This window comes from Chelonoidis abingdonii, chromosome 9 (assembly GCF_003597395.2).
Source record: "Chelonoidis abingdonii isolate Lonesome George chromosome 9, CheloAbing_2.0, whole genome shotgun sequence".
Taxonomy (NCBI): domain Eukaryota; kingdom Metazoa; phylum Chordata; order Testudines; family Testudinidae; genus Chelonoidis; species Chelonoidis abingdonii.
The window spans coordinates 83,072,839-83,096,734 of NC_133777.1; the positions used below are offsets into that span (position 1 = coordinate 83,072,839).

At 39.8% G+C, this 23,896-nt stretch overlaps 1 protein-coding gene across 4 annotated transcripts in view; it reads left to right on the forward strand.

Moving 5' to 3' along the window:
• GLCE (glucuronic acid epimerase) overlaps window positions 1–23,674 on the forward strand; it is a 74,425-nt gene extending 50,751 nt beyond the window's left edge. For 3 of the 4 annotated variants that reach the window (XM_032764337.2, XM_075069746.1, XM_075069745.1), the window contains 3 exons: window positions 9,076–9,671; window positions 14,997–15,242; window positions 19,319–23,674. In XM_032764337.2, coding sequence (XP_032620228.1) covers window positions 9,089–9,671; window positions 14,997–15,242; window positions 19,319–20,343 — 1,854 coding nt within the window. In that variant the 5' untranslated portion in view covers window positions 9,076–9,088 and the 3' untranslated portion in view covers window positions 20,344–23,674. Of the gene's footprint in view, window positions 1–6,705; window positions 6,884–9,075; window positions 9,672–14,996; window positions 15,243–19,318 lie in introns of all 4 variants that reach the window. The other variant, XM_075069747.1, reaches the window with a different exon arrangement.
• The last annotated feature ends 222 nt before the right edge of the window (window positions 23,675–23,896 follow it).

The window sequence follows — 23,896 nt, forward strand, 5'->3', positions numbered from 1 at the left end:
TATCATTATTCCGAATTAGTAATATCGATTTTATGGTTACTCCTCTCGTTTTGATGGAGTACAGAAATCGATTTAAAGAGCCCTTTAAATCGATTTACAGAGCAGAGTAGTGTGGACGGGTGCAGCGTTAAATCGATTTAATGCTGTTTAAATCGATTTAACGGCCTAGTGTAGACCAGGCCACAGTTTTTCAGGTATAACTGTGTCTATATTAGGGACTTTGCCAGCACATCATGTGGGTTAGGGCTCACTCCTGTTCACATCCTGATTGACATAGGTGTGCTATCAGAAGTCTGTCATGTAGACATGGCCTAATTCCTCCATATCAAGCTTTTTCCCCAGTTACATCCTGTCAGGCCTTGAAACAAAGACACCCTTTGACATAGACTCATGCTGTCAGGAGCCTGTCTTTAGTCCAGGAGACAGCATGATGAGTAGACAGTCTAATAGGAGGTGAGGGGTTTACATGATGTGTTTAAAAATCCTTGCCAATAATTGGCTTGGGCCTGGCTCCCTGAAAATGGAACCAAAGGTTAGTTTGCAGTTTTCAACTAAATCCATCATTCTGATGACGTTTACACCTTAATCTGTTATCCTGACACCTTTTTTCCCATCCTAATGCTTCATTAGTGTTGAAATTGCCTTTGTAAACTGGAGCTTAAAAGATTCTTTGTTTTAATTCAGAGCAACAATAGTTCCCTAAAAAGTCCATCCACAATCTGAGTTTTTAAATGCTAACAATTTGGGTCAGCCTGTTCAAAAGCTGGGTCAGTGTTTTTGTGCACTGCTCATTCTTTCATGGGATTGTTAGTTGTGTGCCAAATCAGAACTCGGCTTGCCAAAGCTGTGACAATACCTACTCTCAGGTCATTCCAGACTTCTGAAATTTACAAGCTGCAGTAACCACTTGAAGTCTGAATAGTTTTTCCTCATTACTTCTATCTTGGTGATCCATCATAAATCCCCAAATCACTTGAGTCACTCTCTTCTAAGTGCCAGTGTCTCCTCCCTGAATCCTGTCTTTAATTCTTTCACCAGTAGTCTGTTTTGTAAAAGATCTCTCCCCTGCTCCCAGAACATAGGAATTCTGTGCCCTTGAAGTCCTAAGAAATACATGCAGATCCACAGTTATTTTCCACCTGTCTTCAAGGCCTTTGCTTGGATATACTGTATGCCCATCCCAGTTGAGGACTCCTTTCTGAGTCTATCTGCTGCTCCTGCTTATTCATATGGAGGTCTTACCATTTAGCTATACAAGGTACCCCTCCTTTTCTTTGCAGCTTTGCACATTCCCTCACTCCCAGCCTCTACTGACCTTCAGAGCAAGAGACGGGGGTGAAATCCTGGCTCTGTTGAAATTGATGGGCATTTTGATGCTGACTTCAGCAGAGCCAAGATTTCACTCCAGCATTCAAATATGGGTCACCTGAGAAGCCGTGCTGACAAATAGACCATTGTGGCGGCCCATCCTCTATGGGAAGGTTTGTGATAGCCATACACAGACATCCATTTTCCTTTAGGTCGTTGTCACTGCAAACTAGCACTATTGGCTTTTGTTCTTCCCTAATGTCATTCCCCAGGGAGACCAGCTAGGGCAGGTCTTTAAAGTGTTCAGAAAAAATTTGCCAGGTACCAAAACGCCCTGCAGGATAGTATCAGAGGGGTAGCTGTGTTTATCTGGATCTGTAAAAAACGACAGTGTGTCCTGTGGTACCTTATAGACTAACAGAAGTATTGGAGCATGAGCTTTCGTGGGTGAATACCCGCTTTGTCAGACTGCTCATGCTCCAATACTTCTGTTAATCTATAAGGTGCCACAGGACTCGTTGTCGCTTTTTCCTGGAGGATAGGTAACTTTTTTATTCTATGCTTGTAGCTGCATGCAAAGGGACTTCCTCACAGATGTCCACTTATTGCTGGACCATTTCCATATTCCCAGGGCTGGTCAGCAAAACATCCTGTGCTTTTTTCGCTTGCTAGGATCAATACATTTGGAATACAAATCTCCCTTGTTTGGCTGAGACACAGCTGTACACACGCAAGTGGAGTTGTATAAGGCAGGCACCTGCCCTTCCTTACACACATTCTGCAGCAAAATGTTCTCTTTTGGGGTCCTGTCCTAGGTGCCCACTAACCCAGAAAACCATTGTCCGTAGCTTGTGGAGTTGGTTTTGAGTTTTCCCTTTTTGTGTGGATCCTTTCTCCAGGAAACATCTATTCCTGCTTACTCTGCTCTCGCGTGTTTGCTTTCCCTTCCTTTGGATAATGTTTACTTATTGCTACTCCAATCCAATCCATCTGTACTAGTGTCACCCACTTCAGAAAAGATCATCTTACCTGCTTTCTTCTGCTGCTGTTCCCTAGTTGAGATGCTAACCTGTCCATTTGATGATCGCTAGTCAATAAATTGCTCTGCGAAGGTTGATCTAGAAATATGTTTAGTCCTGCAGTTTCTCAACTGATGTGAAGAGCAGATAGCTAGACTTACTGGAGGCTCACATGTTTAGCTGCTTCTGATTGTTGCCTGTTTGCTGTTCTGGGGTGTGCCGGTCTGGCCTGGGGTAACCTAGTCAAGAAAAGATTTAGCCAGTAAACATGTCTGTTAGTTCTGCAGGTAATGAGATGAAGAGGCTTGAACAAAGGAGCATCTGCAAAACAAGCTGTTATAAATATATGTAGGATTCCTGCTGGAGCCCTTCTCATCCACGAAGCTTGCTTTGGATTTGGTTACTGCTGTAGATAAAGTCAGAGGAGTTGGTGGTTAGAGTCTGTGAAACAGTTTGTCCTATTTTGCCATGATATCTTTATAAATAGGTCTTTTGTGTCCAGTGTGCAGGGAGACCTGACAGCAGCCTGGACCCATGAGCTGCTTCCCTTTAGGGGATTCCAGGGCAAGGTGTCCTTGCATATTAGTTGTTTGCAGTGTTGTAGCCATGCTCATCCCAGGATATTAGAGACAAGGTGAGTGAGGTAATGTCTCTTATTGGACCAACTTCTGTTGGGGAAAGACAAGCTTTCAAGCTTACACAGAGCTCTTAAAGAATTAAGATATTACCTCACCCACCTTGTCTCTCTAGTTCCAGGGACCAACATGGTTACAATAACACTGCATTAAATTCTAGCATTCTCAGCCCAAGGTATAAAGTAACTCCTCACTGGTAATTCATAGCACAGAGTACCAAGACTTCTTTGCTTGCAGACTTAATTAATATAACAGTAGTAGCAGGAATAGTTGAAGTTTTAGTTTTTCTTTAGCCTAGTTTTTTATTCTTTGTATTCAAAACAAAGAATGTTGACACTTCATTTGTGTGGTCAAAATAAGTTGTTCTAAGTTATATGCATTAACATGTTTGAAATTGACTAGTTATTTTCTCAATAAAATATTGTGTATTTCCTTGCATATTAATTAGGATTCTGTGAAGTCATTTTTACTTCAACAAGAATATACTTAACTTGCAGAGGTAATTTGGATTCACTATATTTTTAGAAATTTATTCTTTAGAGGTAACTTTGTTCCTCTTGTGATAACACCTAAGGACCTCAAGATGAGGATCAGAGTCCCCATTGTACTGGTTAATCCGAAGACAAATGAGAGGTGGAATTGGTCACAATAACATCAGATGTGTGCATAGATTAGTTGTAGGTCTCAATAGTCACAGGTAGTAATGCTTTTAAAAGCTGAGCAGTTGAGTGTTTGTCAGGCTGTTTAGAAATACTTGCATTTTGCTAACACCTAGAACTCTAATACTAATGAAAACTTCGGAGAAAGAGATGCTGAATCTTTGTGAAAGAGACCATCTAATCTGTACCTTCAGTTATGGTGTGAGAACTCTCAGTACACATCCAGAGAGTCTTCTAGTATACTCCAGCAAAATCCAGGAAGACCAGACATAATATCCCTGGTATTTCCCTGATATACAGAGAGAGCAGACCCTCCCATATCTGCTGTCTTATTTTTTAAAAAATCCTGAAATAAAATGTATTCCTTTATATAGCATAATGAAGAACAGAAGGCACAATGTCAATTTAAAACAATCCTTTGTAGGTCTGCTTTACATTGAGACTTGTTCAGTTATTGGTCCATCCATTTACATCTTGTGTGTACAGTTGCTTTAAAGATTAAGGAATGTCTCAAAGTGTAGCTGTCTATATAAGTTCAGAGAATGTTTGTTTGTATTCTTGTGCTTGGTAACTATGGCCATTTGTCTGACAACTCCATTTCTCCGCCTTTAGCTTGTTCTGTACCCAAAATCCTATCTCTGGTTTCACAGGTGGTTGCTGTGAAATTGTCATAAACCAGAATTGTGACTTTAGAGGAGGAGCTGATGAGTAGTTCAAAAACTGTTATCTTTACATGTTAAATATTTTTCATATTAGAGAAGAAGGGTGACATACAGAAAATATACTGACTGCTAGAAAAATGTGTAGACCTATCCATAAGAATTTGCTAGTAGCTCTTTTAAAAACTTGGCCATTTTAAACTTGACTTAGTGAGCAGACCTTACTCTGAGGCACAAGCTGCTGGATAGATTGCAGCAAGTGAGAGCTAGCAATGTGTATCAGGATTGAGCATTCAGAAACGCGAAAAGCAAGGGAGGAAAGGGACTTGTTGGTTGCAGATATTTGATCCGTTTCTCAACGTGAGTGCTGGATGCCTCTGGTTTTGCAGTGTCTTCAGCTAATGTTCATAAAGATTGCATGTGTTTCTAAATGGCGTCCTATTTAACATGGTGTTTGGGGGCTAATTACAAATATTTTTGTAGTATTAAACTTAGGCTACAGCAAGACAAAATATGCTTAATTCAGCATTAATGTTCCATCATTTTCCCGTCTTTCTCCTTAGTATGTGTTGCAAAGCCCACTGATAGTAATGAAAAGACTTCCGTTTGTTTCATTGGGCTTTGGATCAGGCCCTCCTCATTGCACAATGAAATCGAATATGATGGTTCTTCCAAAATGTTTCACTTTTTTTTTTCTGAACCATTCTAGTTAAAATACATTGCTTATTGTGAAAGTAAAATATACCGGCACCAGGCATCCTTTTCCACAAAGCTTCACGTGGTTTTTAACCCCACACTGCAGCAATGCCTAATCCTCCACTTACAGGCTTCTGTAAGGAGGTGAACAGTTGTCACTGTGATCAGATATGCTTACAATCCTGGACTGCAAACACCATTCTCTTCCACGTGTGAGCCAAATGCAGCTTGGATCTCATCTCCAAGTGGTACATAGAAGATGGTTATCCATGCCATTGCTGCCAATCTGAGCTGTCATTTTAGAAGAATGGTAGGCATCAATCTGTGTGACCCAAGTCAAGGGAGGCCATATTGCATAGGCAACAACTCAAGAGTATTGATGGTATAGGACGACAGGTCTTGCTCATGACACTAACTCTGTCATACACAGAGAATTCTAACCAGAAAGCAGGCTGAAGATGATTTCCTTCTTAATTATAGGTATTTTGAAGTTTGGAGGTTGGCTTTTGTCTGCTCTCATCCCAGAGTTTACTTGCAGCTTGCTGTTGGTCATCTTACAAAAATGTTGGGTTTAATTAAATACTTCCTGCTTCTGTTTTTCACTGGAGGATCTCAGTGCTGTCACAATAGTAAGAATCTTCTCCTTTAAGCAGAGTGAGACTCTGAGGATCTCGGAGCTTGCCCAGGATCGCAGCTCAAGTTGGTGGAAAAAATTGAGCAGAAATTTGCTGTGCTTAGTCCAAGTCCTCTGCTCCAACCAGAAGACACAGGCTGCCTCCCAGTGCACTGGACACACACAGATTAAAACAAATATATTCTGTAACTGGGGGATAGCTGGGCTCTATTCACTGCCATAAAATGACATCTAATAGTCTGTTTAAAATCTGCAGTAATAAGCACATAAAAAAGTATTGAGCTGTTCCCCCCTCTCCCCCTCCCCCCAATACAGATGGCTTAACTAAATGTAAAGTGTGCTTTATGGCTAGGGGTGAAGTATAGGAAATACTGTTCTCCATTTAAAAGTGAATTATCTCTCTGTATAAAAGAAGCAAAGCATACTTGTTGAGGTCATCCTGAAAGCATCATCACTGAAAATTATCTGCTGATGCAGAAAATTAGATTTATTCTTATGTTAGCATTTCCATAAAAATACAATTATATACAAATTTATATTCTCTAAAAGCTTGTAGTAAACTAGGCTTTCAGGAAAATAGGACACTTATCTTTTAAAGTCCAGTTTCAAATGGCCAGATGGTGCTTACAATATGGAAGTATAAAATTAGTGAGGTGATCTAAAAGGCAACCTGAGGTAGGAACCTTCCATCTTGTTCAGTATCATTCATGCATATTTGTCTGCCTGCAGAAACTACAGCCATTGCTGCAACGTTTCATGTAGTCATCTGAGGTCGATTCAGAGAGTTGTGTGAATAATCCTTAGCGGAGTATGTATGAGGCCATTATTTTAAATGTGAAATTTAACCACCAGCTCTGCCTATTCAGTTGAGCCTCAAAGAATATTAAGAGCTAACATACTTGTTTCGCTGGATGTTCCTTTTGGTTCTTTCTGTAGTTGCCCAAAGGCAGTACATAGTGCTACAACTTTGTACAGTTACAGCATTTGTTAAAATGTTGTGGGCCAAACATGTTCTGAATTCAGAAATAAGAACACACAAGCCATTTTTCATGTTCCTCAATTGCAATTAAACCATTAATTTGTTTGTGCCACTAGATACAAGAAATCTTAACGTTGTCATCCTGATGCCTTCTGAAGGCTGATCTCTGGGAGGAAGTGGATACTTATTTTGAACACCAATCAGCTAAGGGGGAAAAGTCTGTTGTGGATGGTTGCATACAATGAGATGCTTGCAGTGATAACTGTTCTTGGCCTGACTTCTTCATCTTAATCTGTAATACTTCAGCCTGTATTATAATAATTATGTATTACCTTGGGTGGTTTGTGTAATGGCACAGATCAGATCTGCTGTCTTTTTCAGTCCTCACCTCTGCCCCATCACTTCTGACTGCTTCTCAGTTATGGAGTGATGTGTCACTTCCGTATTGAATTCTGTGTGCAAGTAGCCCTAAGATTTTTACAAAAGCACTTCTTCCAAGTGTCTTGGCAAGACAAGAGCTGCTCCTGAAGCATAGTGCTAAAGAAAAGCTCAGCTCTGTGCTTTACAAATCAGATCAGGTAGTTACATGTTTAATCTTTGGGCACTCTTTGCCATCAACTCAGATGTTTCAAAGGGAAAAGATGTTGGCCTGAAGGATATCTGTGAATTAAGCTATTGATTAAGCTCCTTGGTCAAGAGAAATCCAAGTATCAAAAATTAAAAACATAGTAGTCTGCACATTGTGTAATTCAGTGTTGTTGTTTTTTTAAAAAAATGCTCCTATGTTTTCAGGTTTTTTGCTTCATCCTTGAGTAAAACTAGCTTTTCATGCCAGTATGCTTTATAATTTAAATGTATTATCATTATTCCTATATTTCCCAGTCTAAGTCTTGTGTTCTTTCAACATGATCTTTCCCCTACTGTAATGTAGGGTGAGGGAGGGGAGACAGAGGGGATTTTTGGCAAGAAAACTGATAAGGGGGAGTGGGACCTTTGCTATGAGAGAAGCCTCTCCAACTTATTTTTTATGTTCTTATTAACCCTGTGGAAACTTTGTGCAAGAAATCTGGCCCCAAAACACTTCTGTTTGGAGTTCATAGTCTCCTGGGATGGTCTCGCATTTTCCCAGTTCTGTTCCTACTTTATAGAGGCCTCTAACTCCCTGGCATCTTTCCCAGCCTGAGATCTGCTTTGAACAGGGCAGTAGTTAGCACTACATAGTCCAGTTGCCTGCATGCTCCAGTAATAAACTGTAACTTTAAAAAGTGAATTTGAAGAGTTGAAACTTAAAGAATTGATCTGGGTTTGAATGCCAAGGTCCACATGGAACAAATTTTGTATATTTCCAGTTCTTTTAAATCAGCTAATTTTTTTTTTATCGGTGTCTAAGCACTTAAAGTGCTTTTTTTAAGCATCAGCTGCTAACATCTCAAAAGTGTCTCTGTTTGAAGAGAGCAGTGATTGAGATTTCATCTTTGAAATGAGGCAGTTTAAAATGATCAGCAATGACTTTAGATAAATATTTTACTCACTTCTCTCCAAATACAGGTGTGCCTGCCTGTCACAGAACTCCAAACCGCAAAGAGTTCTTTAAAACACCGATTTAAAAAAAACTCTTTTGGTGGCATCTCAGTTCAACAGAAGCAAAACACATCCAAGTTTAGAGCTCAGTCTTTTATCATTTGTCATAAAGTTATGGTTTATAGATAGAGTTTAACCAATTACTGTTTCTGTTGCCTGTCTGAGCTTTCCATCCCAACTCCCGTTTCTTTCTGGAGTTGGAGCAGAAATGATTCATCATGTCACACTGGGTATTGGCTGTACTTGGTTTGACTTCTCTGTGTGCGCTGCGGAGTGGATTACTGTGATTAGTGCACTTTTGCAGCTCTGGTCACCTGCTCCTGAGCATTTCATTGCTAGATTTATAACTTGAAAAAATATACTGTGGCTCTAAAGCTTACTGCCAGTTGTGGTATGTCCTGCTCATGCTGCACAACAAAATTGTGTTGATAAAAGCCTTTCTGTTGTTTATAGTCCAAAGTTGGTGATGTGAGCTACTAGTTGGTTTGTTGGTATGGAGGTGACCTAGAGGGATCCTGGGGGATACCCCACTGTATGGTGCTCCTAATTCAGTCATGTCTGCGCACAGCCCCGCTGCATGAAAGCCCTCGGTCATGCTTCCCTCTGTCTGAGCGCTTCTCACATCTCCCTCCGGATACTGTTGTTAAAGAATCCATGTGTCAGACAGAGAGCTTGCTAGCGAATCACAGAAGGTGTTACTGCCCACCTCCTCGCAATCCTCACCGGAGCCAGGGTGAGTTGAATCCAAACTGACACTCTTTCCCCCCTCTCCCCTCCACATGGTGGTGCACTCCCCTGTCACCAGCTCTATCACTGTCGAATGAAGTAAAAGCAAAAGCTGTCCGTTCCCCTGTTTGTAATCTGCTCCACGTTTATACTTGAGAACATATCCTTTTATTTTGTAGGTATGGTGTGAATATGCGTTGCTTGGCAGCTCGGGTCAACTATAAGACTTTGATCATCATCTGCGCTGTCTTCACTCTGGTCACAGTCCTGCTGTGGAATAGATGCTCCAGTGATAAAACGACTCAGTTTCCCCGAAATGTGAACAATGGCTTCCGAGTAGACGGTTTGGAAAAACGAACAGCTGCATCTGAAAGTAACAACTATGTAAACAACCTAGCCAAACAGCAGAGCGAAGAGGCGTCCCCCCAAGAACAACAGAAAGCACCCCCTGTGGTTGGAGGGTTCAATAGCAATGGAAACAAAGTTTTGGGACTTAAATATGAAGAAATTGACTGTCTGATCAATGATGAGCATACAATTAAAGGGAGGAGAGAGGGCAATGAGGTCTTTCTGCCCTTCAGTTGGGTGGAGAAGTACTTTGAGGTTTATGGGAAAATTGCTCAGTATGATGGCTATGACAGATTTGAGTTCTCTCATAGCTACTCCAAAGTATATGCACAGAGAGCACCTTACCATCCCGATGGAGTCTTCATGTCCTTTGAGGGCTACAATGTAGAAGTTCGCGACAGAGTGAAGTGCATAAGTGGTGTTGAAGGTAGGTGGGGAATGTATTTAGCGGTTGAATGAAATGCATCTGAAAATTGGCTCTCCTAATTTGGTATTCAAGATGTTTGTTTTCATTTTCTCAGCCTTCTTAAGAAAGAGAATGGGGATGTGAGTCATGAGTGACATCCAAGTTTATCTAGTCTGTCCCTTACTATTCCTCCAGTGTCGTCCTGACATCTCTAATTTTGGTTTACAGCAGACACCTGCAGTGCTAGAAAGTACTCTTAGGCTTTACTAGCACCCATGGAGAGAGATGACAAACTATACAGCAGAGCTCTGCCATGCAATACCATATGGCTAAACCGTCTATTGTATTTTGTTTTTTTTATGTTGTATTTAGCAAGATTATGAATTTCATGTGTTTAGGTTTATAAATTTCTGAGCTAGCACAATAATGTAAGCTTCTGCTTAGGAACATTTTAAGAGCAAAACAATAAATGTGTACAAGCAGAAAACAGTGCAGGATTAGATTCCTCCAGATCTAGGTTGGCCCAGCACAGGTTGTATGCAACAAGGTAAGAGTCACTGCAATTTCTGAAGACAGGAAAAGAGTATTTTTTCAGATTTATACTATGAGAGTTCATGCTTTTTGGTGTAATTACAGGAGAGATTTTGAAGAATGGTGTGAGTTGAATGGGAAGGCATTTAAGCCATTAAAGCTTTATCTCATAAGATTGAATAAAATTACAGTACAGTAGAACTTTTCTAATTTGTTGAGCCACTCAATCGATAATTCGTACACAAACAGCTCTTATTCCACTTCATAGGAAAGATTTAATAGCAGAAAACTCCAGCGAGATCTCATAACTAAGAATGAATTACTTTTTACAAAACATACTATAGAAAACTTACTGGCATACTGTCACATACTATAAATAACTAAAACTAAACTGCACTTGTGAAATAAATGAACAAATGCATTAATGTGGTGATGTATTCCTGAGTTTTTCCTAACAATAATTAACTAACTCGTTTGAAAAATTCAGTAATTTGTAATGTCATTTGTGATGTTTCACTGTATGTTAGTATCCACTCTAACTTCCAGTGTAGGTCATTTCTAAACCCCTGCGCATCAGTAGATTCGTTTGTTTTAAAAGATGCACAGGAATGAATGAACCATGTCTGAATTAATCATAACGTGTATTATGATCCTTCTAGGTTATATTATTACATTCCCACTAATTTAGGTATCAACCAAGCAAATACTATTGTATCTTTAGATCAATATATTAAATTATTTTAGTCTCTGGAATATATTTTGAAAAAAATATAAGATTCCCTATCAAAACACATTTCTAAAAACTTATTATTTTTAGTGGACATTGTGTGAAAATATCCCTTCAAGACTATTAAATTCAGTTCTTTAAATTAGTGTTCTTTTCCTGTGTCCCATAACTGCCATTTTGGATTCACTGTAGCTGCTTTTAAAAAATTCACCTTATCTTAATGATGGGCATTTGCCAGATGACATCTTGGCTCTAATACCTCACAATGCAGTGGTACTCTCCTCCTGTTTTTTAAACTGCCACCTTGCTTCAAAATGAGATGGAAAGAGAGGGGGGACATCTGGAGCTGTTCTTGTGCCCTACAAGAAAGGTGTTTTATTAATTCTACATGTGCCAATTCAGTTGTGTTGCAAGGTGGCCTAGCTCTCAATGTAGACCTTTTCCCCCCTAAGGACTTGTCTATATTTCAAACACTACCGTGGCACAGGTGTAGTGTTGCAGCTGTACTGCTGTGGTGCTTTAGTGTAGACACCACCTATGCTGACAGGAGAGATTCTCCCATTGGCATAGGTAATCCACCTCCTCAAGAAGCAGTGGCTAGGTCAATGGAAGAATTCTTCCATCCACCACACACTGTCTACACTGGAGTTAGGCTGGCATATCTCCATGGCATAGTGAACCACTGAGAGACGTAGCTATGCTGATGTAAATTCTGAGCATAGACCAGCCCTAAGATGCCTGACTCTAATTCGTCTCTGATTGGAGGGAAAATTGAGAGTGCATGTGCTGAGTCTTGACTTTCCCAAAATTAAAAATAAATTAGAGACCCCATAAGCAGCACATATGCGCAAAGAGAGGACTTTTTAATGAAACATGCTATTGATTAGACAGTCTGATGTAGAGTATCATTTAGAAAGTCTGGTTATCTACATCAGACTTTCTAATTGATAGTCTGTTTCATTAAAAAGTCCCCTCTTTGTGCATACGTGGTGCTCAATGTGCTGTCAGTCTTGGATGTTAAATGTAGAATGTATCTGGAAGATCACTGCAGATGGTCACTTTCCAGTACTGCTGACTTTTAGGCTGAAAAGTGACGTGAATCACAATACAAAACCAGGCAGGACAAGTTCTGCAGCATCTCAACTTGCAAAATATGTAGGCTCCACACCGATCTGGAATATGTCTAGCTGCTGTATATTTCAGCCACACATTTCTGTGAATGAATTTAATCAAAGTGTCAAGTGTCATTTACCTATAAATTTGGCTTTCTGTATTATGCCATTTAGAGCTGTCGTTGTGCAATGCGGTGCTAAGATCCTTAATGTGGTTAGGGAAATAGACTTGCTAGCATCTGGCAGACAGGTTTTTGAGGAGAAATAACAACTGTTTGTGGGGGAAAGAATGGATGTCAAAGTAAAACTGTTTGAAAAGGTTTTAGGTTTCAAAGTCAAACTAATAGAATGATGTGAGATGATAGTCTATATCGAGTAGTTCGTATATTGTCACCAGATGGGATGAAGGAGAGTTTGTGTTATATTTTACCTTGTCTCTTTTGTATAAAGTAATATGTTGCCTTGTGTCCTGTGACCTGGAAAATTTAATCATGTCATCTTCTTAAATTAACAGCTACAAGTAAAGCTTTTACAGCAGATTTCATCGTATGATCCCAATACATGCACCCTTAACTGAGAACACTCAATATTAATAAGTGAGCTAGCTTCCAGCAGTTGAGATAATACATAGTACTTAAATATTTCCCTTGATGCTTTTACTCTTCAGGCAGAAGTAGTCCATCAAGTTACTTTCAGGAACACTTATTATTTGAAACATGTATCTTCTTTAATTTTGTTTAATCTTTTCATTACACCAGGTTCGAGGGATAGCTTGCTTCCAAGCTGAACATTTCCAGGGGACAAAAATGGTGCAAATGCCACTATATTTATTTTCACTTTTAATTTTCTTCACTTTGTGCCATTCAAAGGTGTGAAGGGCTGGGATCCTTTGTTTCCTGCAGAGATTGTAAGACACTTTCCATTTTAAGATTCAGCTTTGAGACTAAGTTGGAAGACCAGTAAATTATGTTTGTTAAACTCCAGCAAGTTTTGAATTTTTTTAATCCGTGCTTCATGCGCCTTTCCTTTCATATTACCATTTATCCAGATATTGGCATATAAATTAGAGCCTCTTTCTATATACTAGGTCTCCTCTGTTCAGTCAGTGATGTGACATGTTGTCTGTCATCAGTTATGGCTATGATAATGAAGGTATCCTCACTGAATGGACATTAATGAGTACGTTGGGCAGAAGGAAGATGATGGAGTTTAGGGGGTGGGGGGCGGCGGCTGTTTTTAAGCGTATCACGGAGGCTGGTCATGATCTAAAATGTTAGAAAATGTGTATTGATGAATGATGTTTCAAGAGCATTACATTACTCAGTGAGCTTCAGTTATACAAATTACCAGGTTGTCGCAGGTCTCTGGGGGTCCAGCTGTTAACAGATGTTGGAGCTCTGCACAGACATGCCAGTTAATTCTTATTGACTGATTTTGGTAGATGTGAGTTTTTAATTCCACTTCAAATGTAAGGAGGGGGAGTGGCTTTCTCCTCAGAGGCAACTAGGGTCTGGGACAAGGATGCCCTTGCAGAGAAACCCTAACTTAGGGGACAAAGCTTTAGGTTGCCATGTTTTTTATTTATATATTGAGCTAAACCTGAAGGAGAGAAGTTTAGACCAGAAAGTATGTGTAAATTCTGTAAAGAGCAGGGTGGGGGAATCTTATTACACAGACATTATTTCAAGATGTATCTATAGACTCATAGACTTAATGGTCCCTTCTGACCTTAATGATCATCTAATCTGACTTCCTGCACAACGCAGGCCACAGAATCTCATCCACCCACTCCTGTAACAAACCCCTAACCTATGTCTGAGTTATTGAAGTCCTCAAGTCATGGTTTAAAGGCCTCAAGGTGTGGAGACTCCTTCAGCAAGTGACCCATGCTGCAGAGGAAGGCGAAAAACCTCCAGGGCCTCTGCCAGTCTGCCCTGGAGGAGAATTCCTTCCCGACCTCAAATGCAAGACTCACCAGCCAGCACCCAGGAAAGAGTTCTCTGTAGAAACTCAGCTCCCACCCCATCTAACATCTCATCACAGACCACTGGGCATATTTACCTGCTAATAATTATTTATCAATTGCCATAATTAGGCTATCCCATCATACCATCCCCTCCATAAACTTATCAAGCTTAGTCTTAAAGCCAGATATGTCTTTTGCCCCCACTACTCTCCTTGGAAGGCTGTTCCAGAATTTCACTCCTCTAATGGTTAGAAACCTTTGTCTAATTTTAAGTCTAACCTTCCTAATGTCCAGTTTATATCCATTTGTTGTAATAGCCTTATAGTTCAGAAGCTGTAACAGTTTAAGTTTGCAAGTACACCTCTACCCTGATATAACGTGACCGAATACAACACGAATTCGGATATAACATGGTAAAGGAGTGTTCTGGAGGGGAAGGGCAGGACTGCATACTCCAGCAGATCAAAGTAAGTTTGATATAACATGGTTTCACCTATAACACGGTCAGATTTTTTGGCTCCCGAGGACAGCGTTATAGCGGGGTAGAGGTGTATTGAGTAAAATTGCAGGTTCACCATGAAACAAGGTGAGTAAAATTCTACTAATGTTATTTTACATTTAATTTGCAGAGATTTATGTGGTATTAGAGGGATTTAATGATCTCCAGAGTGGAAGGAAAAATCCATAAAAATGTGTATGTATTAAAGTATGGTATTGCAATAAGCAAGTAAATGCCCAGGTATGGTAGAACGTGGTGAGAACTTCACTTTCCCTTCTGCGTCTGGTCGGTTTTGATATCAGTTCTTAGTATTTGCAGACCTTGGTAAAAAGGAGAGTAATTCACCTTTTTTCAACAGGGTTTCTTTGTCTGTGCCTGAGAACTAATGGTGAAAGTTACTTCTGGTAAATGGTATTTATTTATGTAAAACTGGGGGGAGAGAAGGGGAGACTGAATTCTAAACTGTATTTTAAATGTTCTAACAATTATTCATATTTTTCCTATATTACAGGTGTGCCATTGTCCACACAGTGGGGACCTCAAGGCTATTTCTACCCAATCCAGATTGCACAATATGGGCTAAGTCATTATAGTAAAAATCTGACTGAGAAACCACCTCACATAGAGGTGTATGAAACAGCTGAAGACAAGGACAAAAGCAGCAGACCTGTTGATTGGACTGTACCAAAAGGCTGTTCTGTTTCGACAGTAACTGATAAATCCAGGTTCACTAATGTTAAACAGTTTGTCGCTCCAGGTGTGTTGTTGTAACTACATCACAGATAAGCCATTTGTGTTAATTTTGTGCAGATGTTATCATGGGAGTCCTTTATTAAATACATATGTATATAACCTTGTTGACTTTTCATCTTTGAAATCTCACCTGAAAACCTGTCTTCACCTTTGTCTGTCTTTTATTTTCCTTCTGTCTTATCTCTCGACTTTGTAACTAACTGTAAAGTGAACAGAAGCTGTATTATAGAAGAGATTTTGCCACACAGATAAAGAACAGAAAAGCTCCAGATGAAATCCTTTAGCCTTTAGTTGCCATGCCTATCACAGGAATAGGAGGAAGCAAAATAACCCTTGGAACCAGTCTATAGAATACAAAATGGGAGTAAAATAAATTCCACAATCTTAGTGCTAACGAATTACAGATAGGGTGCTCCTGCAATATCCTCTTTACAGGCTTAACTGCATGGACCCCATCAGTGCTTCCATTATCAATCCCTGTATTCAAAGATTTTTCATTAGAATGTAAATGTTTGTGTTGTGCTGGAACTTGGCATACAAGTGTTAAAATATTTTGTCAGTTCAGGCCTTCCTAAGCCTAAGGAAAGAGGGGAAGTTGGACTACATGTGGCTTCAGGTTTTTTTAAATATTCTATTGCTCTGTAACAGTACTGCAGATTCATGCAGCAAGGGTTAATCCATAAGATGGGTTTAATGTATCCTGTACATTAAAATAACCAACATGTTCAAAACCCTCCTGAACTGAAAGATGTAATATTGTTTAATGGAGGAAATCAAGAAAGGCTAATTCTGTAACCTACCCTCTGTTTCATTGTGCATGAGCTTTCATGCCCAAGATGGCTCTGGAATCAGGCCCAAGGTGTTCAGGTATTCTTACCTTGGCCCAGATCCTAAGGGACCTAGCACAATTGCGTTATGTGCCATTGCAGGTAGAATCTGACCCTAAAACTCCAAAGTAGCTGATAATTGGAGGGTCATCTCAGCATAGGACCACCCTCCAGTGGTGTAGTGGCTTCCTGCTCCCAGTGTAATGGAATATGACAGGGAAGAAGCTAGAATGAGGATTTCCCTGTGCTCTGAGAGCCTCAGCTGCATATCAGTCCCTTGGGGGTCATGGGTGGCCGAGGTAACGTCAAATAGCCTTCAGGCTGTTCTGAGTGACACGGAGCTACAACTAGCCTCGGTGGGGAGCGAAAGGTTACCTTCCCAGCTGCACTGTTTGCTTGGCGGCTATAGCCTTTGTTCGTAAGCAGCCCCTCTGAGTTTTCCCAGTCAGTATGCATCTCCACTCAGTGTTCTAAAATATACCTTCTCTTCCTCTTGAGTTGTCATATTCTGTTTCATACTTAACAAAACAAATCATTGGTACAACAAAATGCATTATTTTATGCAACATTTTCTCCTTGTACTAAGACAGCCTCATTAGTAAGGACTGAATGTATTTTTCTCCCTAATCAATACCCATTAGAATTAATGAATCCATTACTTAAAAAGACAATGAAGTAATTTTAGTCAGCACCTTAGGCCTGGGTCTCTAAGGAAAAAGTTGTCAGAACACTCTTGTGTCTTTGTAGTAGATAAATATAAGGAGAGGAAAGGTTATAAGATCTTTTATGTATTCTCCCCTCATCCTTTATTGATGGCAGAGTAATCTTCAGACCTTGAAGGCCACAGTATGAATCCACTCATCTTAGGTGGCCTTAAGTAATAGATTTATAGGTGCTTAATGCAGTACAAGTAATGGGCAACCTTTAGTTTTTTGGGTTTTTATTTGGTTCTTAACTTTTTGCCTCTCTTCCCATAGCGTTTTGTATGGTAGAAAGCAAAAGGAATAAGTAGAAATGATAGATGAGGACAGTCAACATTTTAACATTTTTTTAAAGAACTGATTTATTTTACAGAATTTTGTTGGTGATTGAGTTAGTGATTCACAGAAAGAACAACACTAGTGTAACAAGGCACTGCTGTTTCTCTACTCCAAAGGCAGATGCTGAACTTCAGAGCTCAAAGGAAATAAAGCTTTATTTAAAAAAAAACAACAAAAACCCCCCATAAAATTCAATCATAAAGGAGATACGGTAACACTGAGATCGTACAGTGCAGCATGTGAAACGATAGTCTTGATGCAAAGCATAATGGATTAGTTTGGTAGATGGGGAAAGCCTTGTATTCTTGAGGGAATGTGGCTCATAACTCAGTTGTTGCTCCTAGACATACTGAAGGGGTATTTCACACATCAAGGAGCACAAGCAAAGAAACAATCACCTTTCACACATGAGAATTTTATTCCATTAAAAACATTAATTTAAAATCACTGTCTTTAAACATTTATCATACCTCTGTGCGTTCAAAACTACAAGATCTGTACAGTTTTACAAACTACTTAGCTATTTGATCATCTACTACAGTTTTGGGGGGATTTGGTCTTATACTTAAAAGCTAATGTGTGAAGAAACAAGGTTTCCTTATGGTGTATTGCTTTGGAACCTTATTTAATTGTTGGCATATTGTTTTGTTGTCTTGTTTTAAAAAAAGACAGCTCTGAGTTTTGCCCTTGTAGAGGTTAATAAATTAAAATGTAAAGTTACTTTGTGTTCATTTTTTCACTGAATTGATCAGTTCCCTGCTCTTGCAACAGTCAAGCAGGCAAAACCTAGCTAATAATTTTAATTTTAGTCCCAATGGATCTCTAACTACCTGTTTCTTTCTCAATTCTCCTAGCTGTTTTGCTTAATGTGGTTCTAGTCTGAAGTGTGACTAAAAATGGCATAGCTGGGGCTCCATGTTTTTTTCCTCTCATCTTCCATTTCAAATATTTTCAGTTTGCAGCTAGAAAGAGTTCTTTCCTAATAAGCTCGGTAGAATCTCTGTAAATCAAGCTGGGTGCTTCCCTTCTGGTGCATCACCAGTAACAGATGTCCTGCAGGCCCAATTAGGGCCTCAGTTATGCTTGCGCAACACCCATTGCCTTCAGTAGATTTGCACAGGTATCTCATGGGCCCTGTGGTGGAACTTGGCAAACATCTAAGTTGATGACAGTAGACTCTGCCATGGGGTGTTTTGCCTTCTACTTTAGTTACACAGTCAGGGGTACTGGAACAGTTTGTATAGTGGGGGTATAGTGGGGCTGAGAGCCATTGAACCAAACTGTAAACCTTGTATATGATGGAAACCACTTCAAGCCGGGGTGCAGCAGCACCTAGTTCCAGCAACTATGTATACAGTTTTCTGACTGAGGAATTGAAGAGAAGTGGGCAGTTAATAATCTGTTGGCACAAATCATGTCAACTGCTTTATGTGACAAGTTCCAGAGTATGTAATACCAAATTCGTGCCAGCCACCCAGTTTGCGCACACACAATCAGATTTTTATTGAAATATGACATATAATATAAAGTGACTTTTTTTGTTCTGCTTTTATTTCTTTGAATCATAACCAGCTGGAACAAATTGCCCATACTGTGTTACTAGAATGCCAGACCTGATTAGGATAAGATTTATTGTAGCTAGAGGAGTTTATATTTTTTGAATTGTGTTGCTTGGTTAGCTCATATTGCTGTCTACTGTGGATAGCTTAATACTACCAAACATATTTCAGGTTCTCAGTGATGCAGCCCATCTACCTCTTTTCAACTCTCCCTCTCTTAGTCTCCTCTTATGCCAGTTGTCCTTTGCTTGAAGAGTCCATTTTGCCATCTGCATGACATCCGGGGTGTTGATCAGCTAGTACAGGATACTGAAGAAGCAATTTGGCCAATACCTTGGCACTTCTCCTAGACAGAATGCAGTAATGTGTTAATGTAGGCTAAAGGAGGGAAATTTTCACTTACAGTGCAGGGAGTCATCCTTGATCCATTAATTGATGCTGTGTTCTTAATTTGGTAATAAGCAATAATGAACTGACACACACAATGGAAATACGGATTTTTAGGTTAAGTGCCATTGAATTATTTCAGATTTTTATCTGGCAAACCTAATTGTATGGTGTAACTTCCTTTTAAATGTTTTATTAATATACATCCTGACAGATCATTTTTTACCTCTAACCGCTTTCTTTTGTTTGTTTTGTGTTTTTTTCCAGACAATACTGAGGGGGCGTCACTGCAGCTTGGGAACTCAAGAGATTTTATTATTTCTTTTGACCTCAAATTCATCACAAACGGGAGCATATCTGTGGTTCTAGAAACAACTGAGAAGAACCAGCTCTTCACCATACACTACGTCTCAAACACTCAGCTGATTGCTTTTAAAGACCGAGATATTTACTATGGCCTTGGACCTAGGACCAGTTGGAGCACAGTCACCAGAGATCTGGTAACTGACTTGAGGAAAGGAGTTGGTCTCTCCCACACGAAAGCTGTGAAGCAGACAAAAATAATGCCTAAGAAAGTGATTCGGTTGATCACGAAGGGAAGAGGCTTCATTGACAACGTCACTATATCGACAACTGCCCACATGGCGGCTTTTTTTGCTGCGAGTGATTGGCTAGTGAGGAACCAGGATGAGAGAGGTGGCTGGCCAATTATGGTGACACGAAAGTTAGGGGAAGGGTTTAAATCTTTAGAGCCTGGCTGGTACTCTGCCATGGCGCAAGGGCAAGCCATTTCAACGTTAGTCAGGGCTTATCTCTTAACAAAAGACCACACATTCCTCAGCTCAGCTTTACAGGCAACAGCACCTTACAGGCTCCTGTCAGAGCAGCATGGAGTGAAAGCTGTCTTTATGAACAAACATGACTGGTATGAAGAGTACCCAACCTCCCCTAGCTCATTTGTTTTGAACGGTTTCATGTACTCTCTGATTGGACTGTATGACTTAAAAGAAACTGCAGGTGAGAAGCTGGGGAATGAGGCAAAGTCTCTCTACGATCGAGGAATGGAGTCCCTCAAAGCCATGCTGCCACTTTATGATACTGGCTCAGGAACGATCTACGACCTTCGTCATTTCATGCTAGGCTCTGCTCCCAACTTGGCCCGCTGGGACTATCACACCACCCACATAAACCAACTCCAGCTATTAAGCACGATTGATGAGTCCCCAATTTTCAAAGAATTCGTCAAGCGATGGAAGAGCTACCTTAAAGGTGGCAGGGCAAAGCACAACTAGAGCTCACAACCAAAACCCTGTTTCAGCTGTCTGCTGTTGACAGGAATTATTGGACTCCTTAAAGCTAAACAAAGGTACATTTTAAAAGGTTGCATACTAAGTTTTTTGTGAACTATTTCAAAGTGGTCCTCAAAACTGATCTTCAGAAAGTAATTGCATTCCAGCGTGAGAATACTTCTGTCTGGGAAGTGGAGTTCGAAGCAGGGGTCCAGTCAAAGGACTGAATAAAAGCTGGTACTTTATATTGTTTACCTGCCATAGTGTTCCATAGCGAAATTATTCACACTGAACAAAATCCATTTGTACTCCTGATTTGGGTGGGGGTGGGGGTTATTTTTTCCTTTCTGTAGGAAAGATAATTTACAGAAGCCATATAGGTGTCTCAAGTCCAGCACTTGCCTGAAAAGTTAGTATGTAGCCTCTTTTAAAATGGAATTATCTGTATATATGTTGGAAACAGAATTACAGATCATGTGATGTAATGCAGTAAATGTGTATTTACTTGTAACCTGGGTAGTCGACAGTGTATCTCTTTAAAAGTGTTTCTCTAATACAAATTTTTTTCTTGGGTGGGAAAAATACACAAAATTTGTTTTAAATTCTGTATATCGAGAAATATGTTGAACATAAGGTTTCTTTAAAGATGTGTAAATGGAAAACACACACAGCCAGCGTTCAGGCTTGTTAAGTTATGTAAGCACAACTCAAAGTGGGATTAGTGGACTGCACAAAAACTGCAAGCATAACATTGAAATTTGAATTTACAATCATATTTGAGGCTTGCTAATCAACATTCCCCCCCCATGTAGTTGGAATCTCTTGTTGTGGAATCTGATGTTTTGTACTGTATTTTCACCCACCCTTGAGAGGTTTCTGTATCAATATGATTTTTTTCTAGTGATTTAATTTCTAAACTGATTTTTAAAAAGTGGATCAAGCATTTTAAATGTTAAAATTAAGGTCTAGGTCTCTACACTTAGTTATACCCACAATATTGGCTTACTTTTTTGTATTCTCAGTTGCTGTGACAAGTGAGGAAGAGTACTTGTGCAATAACTGCATGTGTTGAACCCGTGCATTCAGTGACATACATGATTGTTCAGAATTAACCTGAAATGTTCTTTTTATATCTATAGTCTTTTCACTAGCCATTAGTCTTTCATTTCAACGTGTAGGGCCCTATCAGATTCACAGCCGTGAAAAATGCATCGTGGCCCGTGAAATCTGATCTCCCCCATGAAATATGGCTATTGTAGGGGAAGGGCAGGGCTGGGGCACCCCAACTGGAGCCTCCTACCATGGTCCCAGCCCAGGGTGCGGGGGGACAGGACTTCCTCTTCCCCTGCAGGGGCCGCTCTCAATCTTGGGTCAGACCCACCTCTGGGATCCTTCCCCTCCTGCAGGAAGTGCTGCAGCTGCTGGCTGTGACAGTCCCCTGACCCAAGCAGAGAGGCTGTGGCCCCAGCTGTCAGCGCCCCCAATCCTGGTGGCGAGTTTGCTGGAAAAACCTGGATATATGTTAACCCACCTCCCCATACCTTGCAACCTTTGCTTCTGCACTGCTGGTGGCAGTGGTGCTGGCTTTAGAGCTTGGCATCCAGCAAGCAGCAGCGCAGAAGTAAGGGTGGCAATCCTGCTGCCCTCTTTTGGGTCAGGACCCCCACACTTACAACTCTGTAAAATTTCAGATGTAATCGTATGAAAATGTGAAATTGACTATTTTTAAAATCCTATGACTGTCAAATTGACTAAAATGATCTGTGAATTTGGTAGGCCTCTAAACGTGTTTTGCCTGCTTGTAGTTCGGAGAGAGTAAACAAACCAACTCACGTCATTGGACCAATAGTGTTTTTTATGGTAGTGCATCACTAATATCTGCTAATATTTTGGTCAGTACAGATTATGAATCCCAAACCTTTAAGTTATAGGCACATTGCAGCATGGTAAAGTACGTGTGCTAGCTAACAGATTTTTTTTTCTGTTGGTCCTGTTGTATGTTCCTAATGTTTGTATGGTTTAAAAAAAATACCAAGGAGAGTTTGAGTGGGGAGCGATGCTTGTATTGGGGACAAAATAAATTCAGACCACTGAAGGAGAGATGTGGCAGATCACAGTAAGACTTTAAAAGCCTTTTCTATTTTGCTCACCAATGTACAAAACAGGTTTGTAGTTCTTTTGATCTTTGCAAATACATAACATGATCGTATTGATTCCAACAAAAAGTAGATGTCACAGCAGAACTATTTTGAACCCTAAAATCTTTATCATTACCAAAGTGTTCAGAGAGGAGATTTTCCTCAAATTACAAAAAAGAAAAAACAACAACTACTTCTCCATAGCTGATCACTATCTGAGAGTGAAAGATACATCTTTCTGGTGCGTTTCCTCAGCATTAGACTGATTTGGATTTGGAGAATCAAATGAGAAGGTTTGGGTACTGCTTCTGTGACAAATATCAGTGCCTTAACAATGTGAACACCTTTTCCTAGTGATTAGGAAAAGAGTGTTTAAAAACAAATAGTGGCATTGATCTTTCCATGTTTCATACCTCACATTTGGAGTCCATCCGGCAGCAGACAGATTTGTTAAGAAACATAGGTTAGTCATTTCAGCTGAGAAACTGATGTACCATTCTATTTTTAAAGCAATTTCCATTGCATTTTTGTTGGAGTGCATATGCATGTAAATTAAGCAATCAGCCAGGAGTGCTTATGGAACCTAAAGCATGGATTCCTCTTCGTTTTAAAAAAGAAGTGGGCTCTGGGAGAGCATTAATTGACACCAGTGCCGGTAATTTCATTTATTTGTTTTCACTGTATAATCCCTTTTGTACCTCTGTTTTTAAACTGATAAAAGATCTTAGATGCTAAGGTCTATTTAACCCATTTGCTAGAATTATTGTACATATATATTTCATCAGAAACAGTGCACGTGGGTATATGCAAACCAGTGACACAAGCACAACTATGGAAGTGTAGCAGTGCTGTTTTTCTTGGCCATTGTGTGAGACATTCACTGAAAGCTGCTATTTTCACTCACTTTGTAATTGTACTTTATTCTTTTCTACATTTTACATGGGGGGTACACACCATGTGTTAAATATGCAATAAATTGTTTACAGGATGCCCTTCTAAAGGGTAGTCCTTTGTAAAGCTGTATAGACTTTGCAGTTTAAGCACAATGTGCACATGTTAGTTTTATATACAGCAAGACATGATTTTTGCAGAGGGAAAGAGGTACTATTATGTTTATATACAAAGTAAATGGATCAACGTTTGTGCTTAATGTAAAGCTGCTTTATAAAATTGTAAAATAAAATTTTTTATCTTAAGACATGGTTTGGGGTGTTACCTTTTAATAGGCATAGGAATCACCTAATGATAAAAAAAAAAAAATAATTGCTTGATTGCACATAAGTGAAAACAAACCCTCTATCTGCTTTGCAATCTTCCTAATGGTTTGATAAATGTCCCCTTTCAGGATAGTCCTCAAAGCAATGACCCTCTATAGTGAAGGTGGAGCAGGCTCTTTCTGCTTCTTCCTAGCTTGCTTG